The 11,940-nt window shown below is 35.7% G+C and overlaps 1 protein-coding gene and 1 non-coding gene across 3 annotated transcripts; both read left to right on the plus strand.

Annotated features, from left to right (window-relative positions):
- On the plus strand, positions 1-10,461 carry LOC110776060 (uncharacterized). 2 transcript variants are annotated; one of them, XM_056834847.1, is made up of 9 exons: positions 1-353; positions 633-720; positions 2,836-2,921; positions 4,027-4,105; positions 4,276-4,335; positions 9,477-9,598; positions 9,697-9,768; positions 9,902-10,010; positions 10,270-10,461. In XM_056834847.1, exons 1-8 carry the CDS (start codon positions 67-69, stop codon positions 10,002-10,004), a joined length of 897 nt encoding a protein of 298 aa, XP_056690825.1. In that variant the 5' UTR covers positions 1-66; the 3' UTR covers positions 10,005-10,010; positions 10,270-10,461. The 2 variants fall into 2 exon arrangements, with proteins under 2 accessions (XP_056690825.1, XP_056690822.1); XM_056834844.1 differs by having other exon boundaries at positions 9,902-10,461.
- A 1,037-nt stretch (positions 10,462-11,498) lies between these two features.
- On the plus strand, positions 11,499-11,591 carry TRNAS-UGA (transfer RNA serine (anticodon UGA)). The gene has a single exon. It is a non-coding gene; the product is annotated as a tRNA-Ser (tRNA).
- The last annotated feature ends 349 nt before the right edge of the window (positions 11,592-11,940 follow it).

Consider the following 11,940-nt stretch of genomic DNA (forward strand, 5'->3'; position numbering starts at 1 on the left):
TGTCAAAATGGCATTATGGAAAAGAAACAACATTGTTGCTCCCTTCATCACTGAAAACTGAAAATTATGCAAACATTAGGCCGTTCCTGTTCCTGCTCCTGCTTCCGAACCCCATCTCTTTCTCCCAAATTTCCATGGAAGAACTCCTCTCTCCTCTTCTGCAACTCAACCAACAATTTTACCGCCATTAGAGCTTCTTCTTCTTCAATTGACAGTTTAGACGAAGATGGTAAAAATGGAGTTACCGCGAAAGCGTCAGGAACAAGCGCCAGAGGTAGAAGACTCCTGAAATTGCGTGAAGAGAAGCACCGTAGAGAACACGAACGCCTCCATAATTACCCTTCTTGGGCGAAGTATTTCTCTTTCTCTATCTCTTAATTTCATTACGAAGTATTTGAAAATGCTAAAAGCGAAACTGTTAGTAAGTAGAGAGTATTAACTAAACATTAATAATGAATCGACCTGTTTTTTGTCATAAACTAATGAGGAGTACCCTTGGTAAGGGCAGTTTCTATATCCAATTCTACGGTACAATTAAGGCTATTTCTTTTGCTTATTTGCTCATTTGGTGGTACAACCGGTTGAACCACCAATTCTTATTTACTCATTTGGGGTTATTTGATGATGAACAGAGTTTTAGAAGATGCGTGTAAGAATGATTTGGAACTTAGAACACTTCTTGGAGATAGTATTGGTAATCCTGAACTCATGCGCAAAAGGGTACTCTTCTTTTTCTTCCCCTTTTATGTTATTTGCTATTTTACAATTATGTTGTTTCATTGTTGCTAATTTGATAGGCTGCCTATACTGTATACTAAAAAAAAAAACAAAAAATAGTTTGTGAATTGTTGCCCATGGTGGGGTGTCACTAAATAGTTCATGTTCATGTTTGGGTTGTAAGCCGTTTTAGATATTTGAATTGCTAATTCCAATTTAATGGTCATTTTATACTAGTAATAGATAGCCCTAAGTTAAGAGCTAGGTATTACATGAGAAAATAGCGAGGAGATGATTAATTCTCTAATTTGCATTTGGTTGGGCGTGATGATATAAAACTCATGAATGAGAGTTCTCTTCACTTGAATTTGAGAATTTCCTTTAGCCGAACTTATTAGAACTTATTGTAGTGATGAACTATTGAACTTGGATAACCCTTATTGGCCCTCAACTTTACTTATCGAACATATTTTAACTTATTGGCCATAACTTAACCTGTGTTTACTTTTCTTGAAACAAGTGAAAATAAAATTAGAAGCTCAGAACCTAATTAAAATCCAGTGTTCACATTATTCATTTTTTGGGTAAAGCATGCTTCTATAACATACCATTATCCACGTCTCTCTCACATGTCTGGAGATTGATGTATGGGGTAGAGGAGAATTAATTGCATGGGCTTTAAAATGGTGTTTCTAATGGACTTCTGATTGTGTACTTTCTCTGTTTTAACCAATTAGCCACATTTTAGGATCTTTGGAAAAAGTTGTTTCTTTTTCTGAAATTGTAACAGTTTATGATTAGTTTTCCTACGTTGTCCATAAATTAAGTGGATTTGGAAGGCCAGAAATAAAGCTACGGTCATAACAGTAATTTTGAATTTCATGTCATATCCTTTATTGTGAGAGGTTTGGACAACATGACAAGCGACAACTGTTTTCGTTGGATGAGTTCATATTAGTGGTTAGACTGGGTACTTGGCAGATGTTAGCAGTCTGGTATTCTGTCTGTCTTTGGTTCTGGATGGCCTAACCTGATAGCCATTGGCCCATTGCTTTTCTCTTGTATGAGTGATTGTTATTTTAGAGTTGGATTGGACTAATTAAACAATGGATAATAAAATTTATGGTCCTTTGATTGACCTTTGTAAAAGAGTCAAAAGTGTAAACCAAAAAAAAAAACAGTTCTTATGATTTCCCCCATAAATTTCCAGCAGAATTTGATCTTATCGGAAACTCAGCATGTGACAGCTGAGTCTGAAACTCTAGGTATCATTTGGTTGATCATAGGAAGTAAAAGTTCTTAGGATTTTTTTTTTCCCATGTATTGACATTTCCTAGGAAGTAGGAAATGTTGTTTGGTTGAACATATGAAGTAACTTCCCATGGGAAAGTCCACTTACCTAGGGGGACCTAGGTTGTAACTTCCTCCATTTTGTGGGAAGTGGAACTTCCTATGAAGTTTGACTTCCCATGTTTTTGCAAACCAAACAACACTTGAAATAGTGTGTTTCATCTTTTTGTCATCTTATGATGCTTCCATGCCTTTGAAGCTATATCTGTGAAAAACAAGCAGTTAATGACTTTGTGTTATTGAAGCTTATGTTCTTAAGTTTGTAGCCATTTTTTTTGGTAATGTTGCATAAGCTGCAGAACGGGTTGTACCTCGTCAGTTCTCTTCAATAAAAATTTTAACTAGGTTGTACGGTTGTACCACAATTTTCAGAAACTCAATGTCTCAACTCTTAGTTATAAAGAAGTGAAATGGCCTACTTGGCACTTGGCATATAGTAAAAATTTCTAACTGCTGGTTGCTTACAGCAGAAAATCATTACTTTATACAAAGAAATAGTCTTTTGGTTAACCTGCTTCTATCTTATCTTCAAAAAGGATTAGTCAAGGAAAATTACATCATAAGGACATTTGGAAACAAAAAGAACATGGTTGCCTAGGAAGTTTTGAAACGAAATCTTGATACTAATGATGTGTTGGACATTATATTATTACTCATGACCTTTTATGTTTTTCTTTTCATTGTTATTTCTTGTGTCTTTTTTACAGATTATTCTTTGCTTATATCTTGCTAAGGAAAACCTTTAATTCGATGTGAATTGTTTATAAGGTTGAGGAAAGAGTTAGGAAGAAGGGGCGAGACTTCCAAAAATCTAAGACTGGCTCTGTCCTTGCATTCAAAGTCAGCTTTAGAGAGTAAGTTAAGAATTTTGTTTCAGAATTACCTCCTTGCTAATCTCTTGATATAGTTGATGTCAAAGTTGAATAATAATTTAGTTTTGCCCCTCTTTTTTCTTTTGAGGTTTACCAATCTACTCTGAAAAGTGTCTAACAAACCCGATGGAATTTGGGGTATAGCTTCTCCTCATCAAGGTTTGAAGTTCCTTTTTTCGGCTTTGAACACGGAAGTCAAGTTTTAGCTTGATAGCGTCACTTCACCTTTCATTTATTATGTGGATAAATGGCTTCACAATAGCTCGAGGCCATGAGCTTCTTTTTTTCCTCAGCTTCCTTTTGTATCTGGGTAGGGGTGACCACAAAACAAAGTGTCTCCTGATTAATTTGGATTCTGATTGACTGAATGTTCCTCTTGGATTTTCTATCAGGGAATAACTTTTAGGACAGTGGGAGAACTTTAAAAAGATTTTCTTTGACCTTAGACTGATTTTATGGGGGCAAGCGTAGATGAGTCATGACTCATGAGTGTTTCAGGAAGAAAATTAATGCCTAAATACCTCCGTAGTCCATGCGGCTTTGCTTGTTATAGGTAAACTTCATGGGGCTAACAATAGTTCATCGTGTATCAAGTAATTTCATTTCCATATTGTTATGAAGAGTAAAAGGTACACCCTATATGCATTTGCCTAGTGAAAAGCTTTTTTGAACTAGGGAGTCATGCTTATGTATGAATTCTGTTCAAGAGGAACCAACTAACATCTGTAAGTCTGTAACTTCCTTAAATTGGCAATTTTATAAGGCTTTTAGCTGTGTTGATATAGCTATTTTGTTATCTATTCCCTTGTTGAAGACACTCTGTAGTTGATAGGGAACTTTGTAGCTTAATCCTTATGTGAAGTATGATATACATGCATGCACAAACTTTTGAACTGTAGACGTGTATGCCTGATATCCATGTAGCAACCATTACTTTTATTACCTAGTGTAGTTGATGGGTTTACATGTTAATACTTAATAGTGTTAGCTCACCTCATGTTTATGTATTTGGTGAAACTTCTGGTTTTGTATTTCTGTGGCTGTTTTCCTTTATCCCATTTTTTGACTGGTTCTTGAATCTTGTCAGCTTTAATCCTCTAGATTCATACATCTGGGTGGAACTGTTTGGGTCACCATCTGATCGGGATGTCGATCTGTTTGGAAGTGTAAGTAAAATGTATCCTGTCATTTTTTTTGAGGGAAAAGATGTATGTCATTTGTTGACCATTGGACCATAATATTACATTCTGTGAAGCAATCTTCTCCTAGACGCTTCTCACATGCACTATATGCTTCCTCTTTTAGCTATAACTCATTACTGTTGTCAATATCGTAGGTTATCCAATCTTGGTATGTGATGGGACGCTTAGGGGCTTTCAATTCTTCAAATTTGCAGGTAATTTCCTTTTCATTTTCCCTTCATTTGGAGAACTGTGAGCATGTTGCATCTTGAAAGCTTATGTTTATGTAGCTTGTATGGTGTTGATAATTATAGTCAAATTTATCATTTTCTGAAACCTCATCACTTACACACTACAAGGCAATTAACTTGTGATCTATATAAATCAACTATGACTTGAAAAATAAAGCAGATAACAGGGTGAAACTGACCTTTGAAAATGGATGTGTTTTTGTATTATTCAGGAAAGTTTCAGAAATTTAATGGAGCAATAAATATGATGTTTTTCACAATACTTAGTTGGTTGTTGTGGTTGGTGATTACCGTTGCAGTAGTTATTTTAAGAATCTTTTCTCCCATTTGAGCATTCTAAATGAAATTGAAAGATAAATGAATTACTGACTGTTGAAGGTTTCTTCACGAGAATATAGTTCCTGAACTGATTAAATATGCTTTGAAGGATGTCTGAAATAGTCGGGTAGATTACATACTTGATAATTAGTCTGTCTCAATCTTTTTCTCTCCCCCCCCCCCCCCCCCCCTCCCCCACCATATTAGTCGTGCCTCAAAGAAGGCTCCCGAACATCTTATGTTTCCAGTGGTAACATCCTTCTATCAAGCATGCTGTGCTGCATAGGTTCTTATCATTTAGGCCTGTAGATATCACCTTAACCTGTCATTGCTTCAGAACTATTTATCTTTCATCTCTGCAAGCCAAAACTCACGTGGTATGTGTCAAGTTGTTAACAGGGCCAGTCGCCTAATTGATCATGTTTCTTTTCTTCCATTAACCTCACTAATACATCTGACTTTGATTAGCAAAAGGTGTAGTGTGCATCTTGCCTATTGAATAAGTTTGTGAGATAATGCTTAACCTTGTGATTGTAACAAACTCTAGGGAACATTAATACTGGGAAAATTTGCGAACAACTACTTTTTAGTTTACTAATTTTGCGAACAGCTACCTTTTACTTTGTTTTTTGTAAACAACTACCCTGAACAGGTAAACTATGTTTTGTGTTGGAAACATTGCCAATTGACGGTTTTCTCATTTTAAAACTAAGATATCTCTTTCATTTCTTACCCGTTTTAAGTAATTCAAGTCTCACTCTTCTCATTTTTCTGTAAAGATTTATAGCGACCGATATTTTCAAAACAACTCGTTTGATCTTTCACAAATATCTTAAAAGTCCACAAATATTTTACAAAAATTCAAAAACACGACATCTTTGGAATCTTTATGCATAAAGGAGGATAATGAACTTTGAATCACTTAAAATGATTAAGAAACGAAAGATATATTTTAGTTTTAAAATTAGTAAAACCGTCAAATGGTAGAGTTTCCAAGTTTCCAACACAAAAACATAGTTTTAAGTAGTTGTTTACAAAAAACAAAGTGAAGGTAGTTGTTAGCAAAATAGGAACACTAAAAGGGAGTTGTTCGCAAATTTTCCTTAATACTAAATACTAAATGATGGATAGACTCTTGCGAACAAATGACCAACATGGTCCTGGGGGATTTTCTTACAAAATACAAAGTTCAAGTTTTGATTTAAAGCAGGAATTTGTGGCCATCTCAGTATAGCAGACACATAAACTGTTTTCAAGCTTTAGATAATAGTGCACTGTATAAAGCGCCTTGCTTAGTTATCCTTCACTTTATGTATCTTGAAAAATAGTAGGCCAATCAAGGTTTAGCAGCAGTAGCTTATCTATGTGCACATTGGCGGAGCCAGAAAACTGAAAGGTGGTGGGGGGGGGGGGGGGGGGGTGGGGGGTGGGGGGTGGTGGTATCAAAATTAAAGTTCTAGTAATAACATATTCGGATTTTTCATGAAATGACCCCGAGGTTTGCGATAATGCACCAAATACCCCTAATGTTTCCCGAATGCACCAAATACCCCTGACGTTTTACAAAATAACACAAAATGCCCATAATGAGCATTTTCCGTCCATTCCGTTAAGTCGTCGTTACCATTAAATTTTTTAATTTTTTTTCTTTTTTTTTTCCCTTTTTCTTTATTCTTTCTATCTGCTTCTTTCTATCTCCTTTAATGGAGTCTTTCTCCTACCCTCTTCCACCTCTCCATGCCCCCATCTCCCTGTCGTTTCTCCCTCCCACATCTCTTTCTCTCTCTCCTCCCTGTTGCTCCGTTCAAACACCCACTGTCATTATATCACCCACATAATTCTATCACCCACATAATTCATTATATCACCCACATAATTATTCCCAGTTTAATTTATCAAAAGTAAAGCAAATTCATTCATAACCATTCAAAATTTCAGCAAATTTGAAAGTGACCACTCTTTAATTGCGGCAATTGCACCAAGAATTGCAGCATTAACCATGGAAGAAGTAATGGTGGTAACAATTGTGAAGAATTAAACATAATATCTTCACTCCCAAACACCCTTTTGATCGACACTCACTCTCCTCCCACGTACTCACCTCCGTCGTCGCCACCTCCGCCCTATCTCACCGGTGGATCCACCTCTGGACCCAACTCCCCCACCTTACCTTGGACGGCTCTAATTGCTCTCAAGTATTTCAAAAATTCAACACCGTTGTGGATCACATTCTCTAGCAGCTCACCTCCCCGCACACCAAACTTTCCATCAGGTGTGGAATAATCCCAACTTATGTTTGGGTCAATTAATTCATTGGGGAAAGAACTGAGTGTGACAAAATTGGGGAAAGAAATAAATCTGAAGTAGGAGAGAGAAAAGCACGAGTCTTGATTTTGTGTTGACTCAGTGCAATCGAAATCAATCTCATGATGCTCCACCACCGCAATCGAGGCACTCATATCACAGGCTCCACCACCACCGTCGCAGGCTCTTACCATCAACATCTTTTGATTCTCTCTCCTCCAAATTCAATTTATTTGAGGTTCGAGATTTGTGATTTGAGTTGCTTGCAATAATTTGGGTTTGAAATAATCTGGGTTTTCAATTATCCGGTAATTTAATTTGTTTTGGGTTTGCAACAATCTAGTTGGGCGGCGAGCAGTCGAAAGGGGCACGGTGTTGGTTGGTTGTGGCGGCTGCTTTTTTGGACGGTGTTGGAACTACCGGTGGAGCAATGAGGAAGAGAGGGAAATGGACAAGAGAGAGGCGCGAGGGGAGAGAATGGGTCGTGGAGGTAGGAGGGTAGTGAAGCCATAGAAGGAGAAGAAGAAGAGACATGACTGCCATGAAGAGATAAAGGAAAAGAATAAAAAATAATTAGAGTTAAAGAGTTAACGGAAAACTTAACGGAATGGACGGAAAATGCTCATTATGGGCATTTTATGTTATTTTGTAAAACGTCAGGGGTATTTGGTGCATTCGAGAAACATTAAGGGTATTTGGTGCATTATCGCAAACCTCGGGGTCATTTCATGAAAAATCCCTAACATATTTGAATGGTTTACAAACTAAACACAGGAAAAAGATGGTATTGTTCTATAATTTTGTATTCGTAATATGCTTTTGTCTCAACTCGTGGGTTTTCGCCCATGATTTAAGAACGTTTTAAGAGAAAAGAGCGAACAACAAAAAGAAAATGAGTAGAAAAAGAATACTGGAAGGAAAAGCTAAGATGCATTATTCAGGAATAGACCTGGTTATCGGGCGGGTCGGGTCAGGGTCGGGGCGGGTCAAAAGAGGGTCGGGTATTAAAAGGGTCATTTTTAACGGGTCGATAATGGACGGGTCAAAAGCGGGTTGCGGGTCAATAGCGGGTCATTAGTGGACGGGTCAATAAACGAGCAATGAAAAATGAAAAACAAAAGAGCCATGTGCAAGTACAAGTGAATACGAAGCTATACACGTAATTTTTTGTATCATTACTATTTTAATTTTTAAAATAATTGTAGTATAAGTTTGACCCTATAATGACCCTGTCCAATAAAGGCCCTGTCCAATAAGAGCCCTGACCAATAAAAGCCCTATTAACTTGACCCTAACCCTATATCCATTGGACTACCCTGTCCAATAACCAGGTCTATTCAGGAATCAAACCTGGGATGTAAAGCACTCACACATGTGTTTATGACTAGTTAGGCATTATTAGTTTTCTTCCAATGGATTTACTTTAACAGCATGTAAACTTTTTCACATTCTTGTGGTGGCAGCAGCCCCCAATCCCCCCCCCCCCCCCCCTCCTCCCGTCATTGTATGTGCAAGGTCTAGCCATATACGTTTGTGGTATTCATCTATTCAATAAGTAGTCTGGACCGATCATATTGTCTCGAACCAATCTGGAAAAGTTGCTTAATATATGATCCTTCCTTATTTACACTTCGCATACAACTGAACAAAATTTTGAATAGCGCTTGTGCTTGAAACTGCTCGTTCGCCCTAAATCCTGGCTTTTCCACTAAACATGTGTTCATTGCTTCAAGGTAGATGCTTTGGAGCCAAGATGCACTATGCCAATAAGAAGAATAAAAATTTCTTATTACAACACTTCATATACTATTTTTACAACACTTGGCCATTGTCCATTGACGCTAGAGTTACTACTTACTAGAATAGTGGTTGTGTGTAAATTTGTGAACCATTGATCCGAATTGCAAATCACTACGATCAAGAGAAAGTTGTAACAAATTTGATAGTAAATGAACCATCTTACTAGTTTCACACTGGGAAAAGGGGTACAGGTCAGTAATTTTGTTGCAGTTTAACATAGTTAGCCGTTCCATGTTCATTCAGTATACCAAAACCAGACGATCCACATTCCAGCAACCCTGGTTGACACAAGCAGGAGGTTTAAGGGTAATACAGTAATCTTGTTAGGGGAGGCTATTTGGTCTTTCTGGTTAGAAGATAGCTGTCGCAATTTGAAGGCTGGTTATTGATCTCTTACTGTACAAAGTACATGTTTTTTCTTAGCTATAGTATGACTTGTTACACATTATCTATGATCAATAGATTGTTTTGTCTAGTGTGATAAAGGATGTAGAAACGGTAAGATTTCCTTCCCATTTTCTTACATCAGTATGTCTTTTTTAACCAAAGTCAAGGGTAATTGAAGCATGAAGGTTTCCCTTTCATCTGCTATAAATTTGTATTGAAATAAATGTCTTTTCGATGCTCCTCTTGAAGCTTGGTATTTTCTGTATAAAGAGCTTTCTGTGTTTTGCACTTACTAGCTGACGAATTCGTCAATGGAGTATGACCCCCTGTACGATGCTGACAAGGCTCTTAATGTGATGCCTTCATCATTCCATGATATTGGTGATGTTGAATTTCAGGATAATTGGGGCCGGTTTTGGTACGAGTTTACAGGATCTTAATTTGGGTATACTCTTAGCTAAATTCCTGAAATAGCTTACGATACTAATCGTCTTTATTTTATTGATATTATAACAGGGTAGACCTTGGTACTTCTGATGTTTTTGCCATCGATGTTCTGCTGAATTGCTTGACCGTGTTAAGCTCGGAGTAAGCTTATTATCCAAGCTTTTAACAAACTTAGTGCCATAATATCTGCTAAATTTCTAATGATTTTACCATAAATTTGACATCATTAGTTTATTACTGAATCTTAAACGAGCAATGTTTCATTTGTGTGCAGGTATCTTGGTATCCAACAAGTAGTTTTTGGTGGTCGTAAAATGGGCGATTGGGAAGAGGGGATGACTAATTCTGAGTTTGGTTACAAGTTCTTTAAAATATGAATTCGATTGGATTTGGAGTGCGTCGAGGCGGATATCGGGCATGCAACAACAAACACATATCAACTAAAAGACAAATAGCTAAAAGACAAAAAAGGAAGTACCATTCATGTAAAAAAAGTACCATTCTAATACCATTCTGTAAAAAAAAGTACCATTTGTGTTTAGAAAAGTACCATTTAATTTTTTTTTTGTCCTTTTTCCTATTTTGTCTTATGTTCTGATATGTATTTGGACACACATATCAGATATGTGTTTTTACTTCCTCTTGGATTTGGTTTCCAAGATTCTGTAAAGAGGATTGCTTTGTTGGAACATTTATATTTTAAACTAGATTTTAGCCCGTGCGATGCACGAATTCTACTAAATTTTTAAGTAAAAATAAAGCTTTATGGAGTATTGTAACTACTATATTTTATACTTCCTCTATTCTTTTTTAAATGACTCAATTATTTAGGCACGTTTGTCAATGTACAATTTTAAATATTAATACTCCCTCTGTCCCAATTTAGTCGTTACACTTACTATTGCACAAAGTTTTAGGTGATAAGTGGTTGTTTGATTATCAATTGTAATTTGATTGAAAAAGTAGATGTGATAGGAGTTAGTGAGATATTTTTTAATTGAATGAGAGAGTGTGCGTGGACAAAAAAGGTTAGTGGGAAGAGAGACAATATAATAATTTGGGGTCATTGCTAATTTAAAGTGTAACAACTAATTTGGGACGGACGAAAAAGGAAAGTGTAACAACTAATCTAGGACGGACGAAAAAGGAAAGTGTAACGACTAATCTGGGACGAAGGAAGTATCTTTTATCGTGGATATTATTTTATAAAAAGTTGATATTTAAAAAATATTTCTCGAGACGAATCTAATAAGACCCCACACGACTATGTTTTTTTAATGTACAAATCATAAAATGAAGTCAAAGGAGCTTGTGTGAATAGTGTCAAAAACCAATTGTGTCATGTAATTGAGAACGGAGGAAGTATATTATATTAGATTAGTGTTTGATTTTAACTGAATTTCATTTTAAATCTATTTTTTAATTTATTTGATTGTTTGATTTTGAATAAAGTTGTATATATTAGTAATTAGTTAATTAAAATATCAACGTGTCACCTAATTATTTATTTACGTGGCACTCGACTTATTTAATTCAAAAATAAATTTGAAATCTTATTTTTCATTGGTCGAAACCATTAGATTTTATACGTGTCACTCTAACATTGGACTTGTGTTTGATTTTGGATAAAATTTTATTTTAGATCAGTGTTTGATTTTGAATTGAATTTTATTTTATATTTATTTTTTAATTATTTAAGTTTGATGGAGTTGTATATATTATTTATTAATTAAAATATATATATGGTACCTATTTATTTGGATCACCCTATCAACTTACACCTAATATTTTTCTACAACTTGTGATGGTATCAGCTTATATAACCATGTTCTGTTCGGGGGATAAGAATAAAATAGAAATTGACTTATGGTGGAGAGATGGCTGAGTGGTTGATAGCTCCGGTCTTGAAAACCGGCATAGTTCTTTATTCAGAACTATCGAGGGTTCGAATCCCTCTCTCTCCTTTTGCTCGTTCAATAGAACTGTTTCCTTATTTGAATTTATTAGTGTTGCTTCGTCTGGTAAAATATAAAATTAAAGAGAATGGCTCAGCTATCTCACCTAGCCGAGCCAGAAAAAAAAGAAATTTATCTATATGACACTCAACTTTTTTTAATTCAAAAATAAATTATAAATTTTATTATTCATTGGCCGAAACCATTAGATTTGTTACGCGGCACTTTAATATTGGATTAGTGTTTAATTTTTGATAAAATTTTGTTTTAGATTTTATATATTATATTAGATTACTGTTTGATTTTATATTGAATTTCATTTGAGATTTATTTTTAATTAATAGAGTGTTTGATTTTG

Source organism: Spinacia oleracea, chromosome 1, assembly GCF_020520425.1.
Source record: "Spinacia oleracea cultivar Varoflay chromosome 1, BTI_SOV_V1, whole genome shotgun sequence".
NCBI classification, from domain to species: domain Eukaryota; kingdom Viridiplantae; phylum Streptophyta; class Magnoliopsida; order Caryophyllales; family Amaranthaceae; genus Spinacia; species Spinacia oleracea.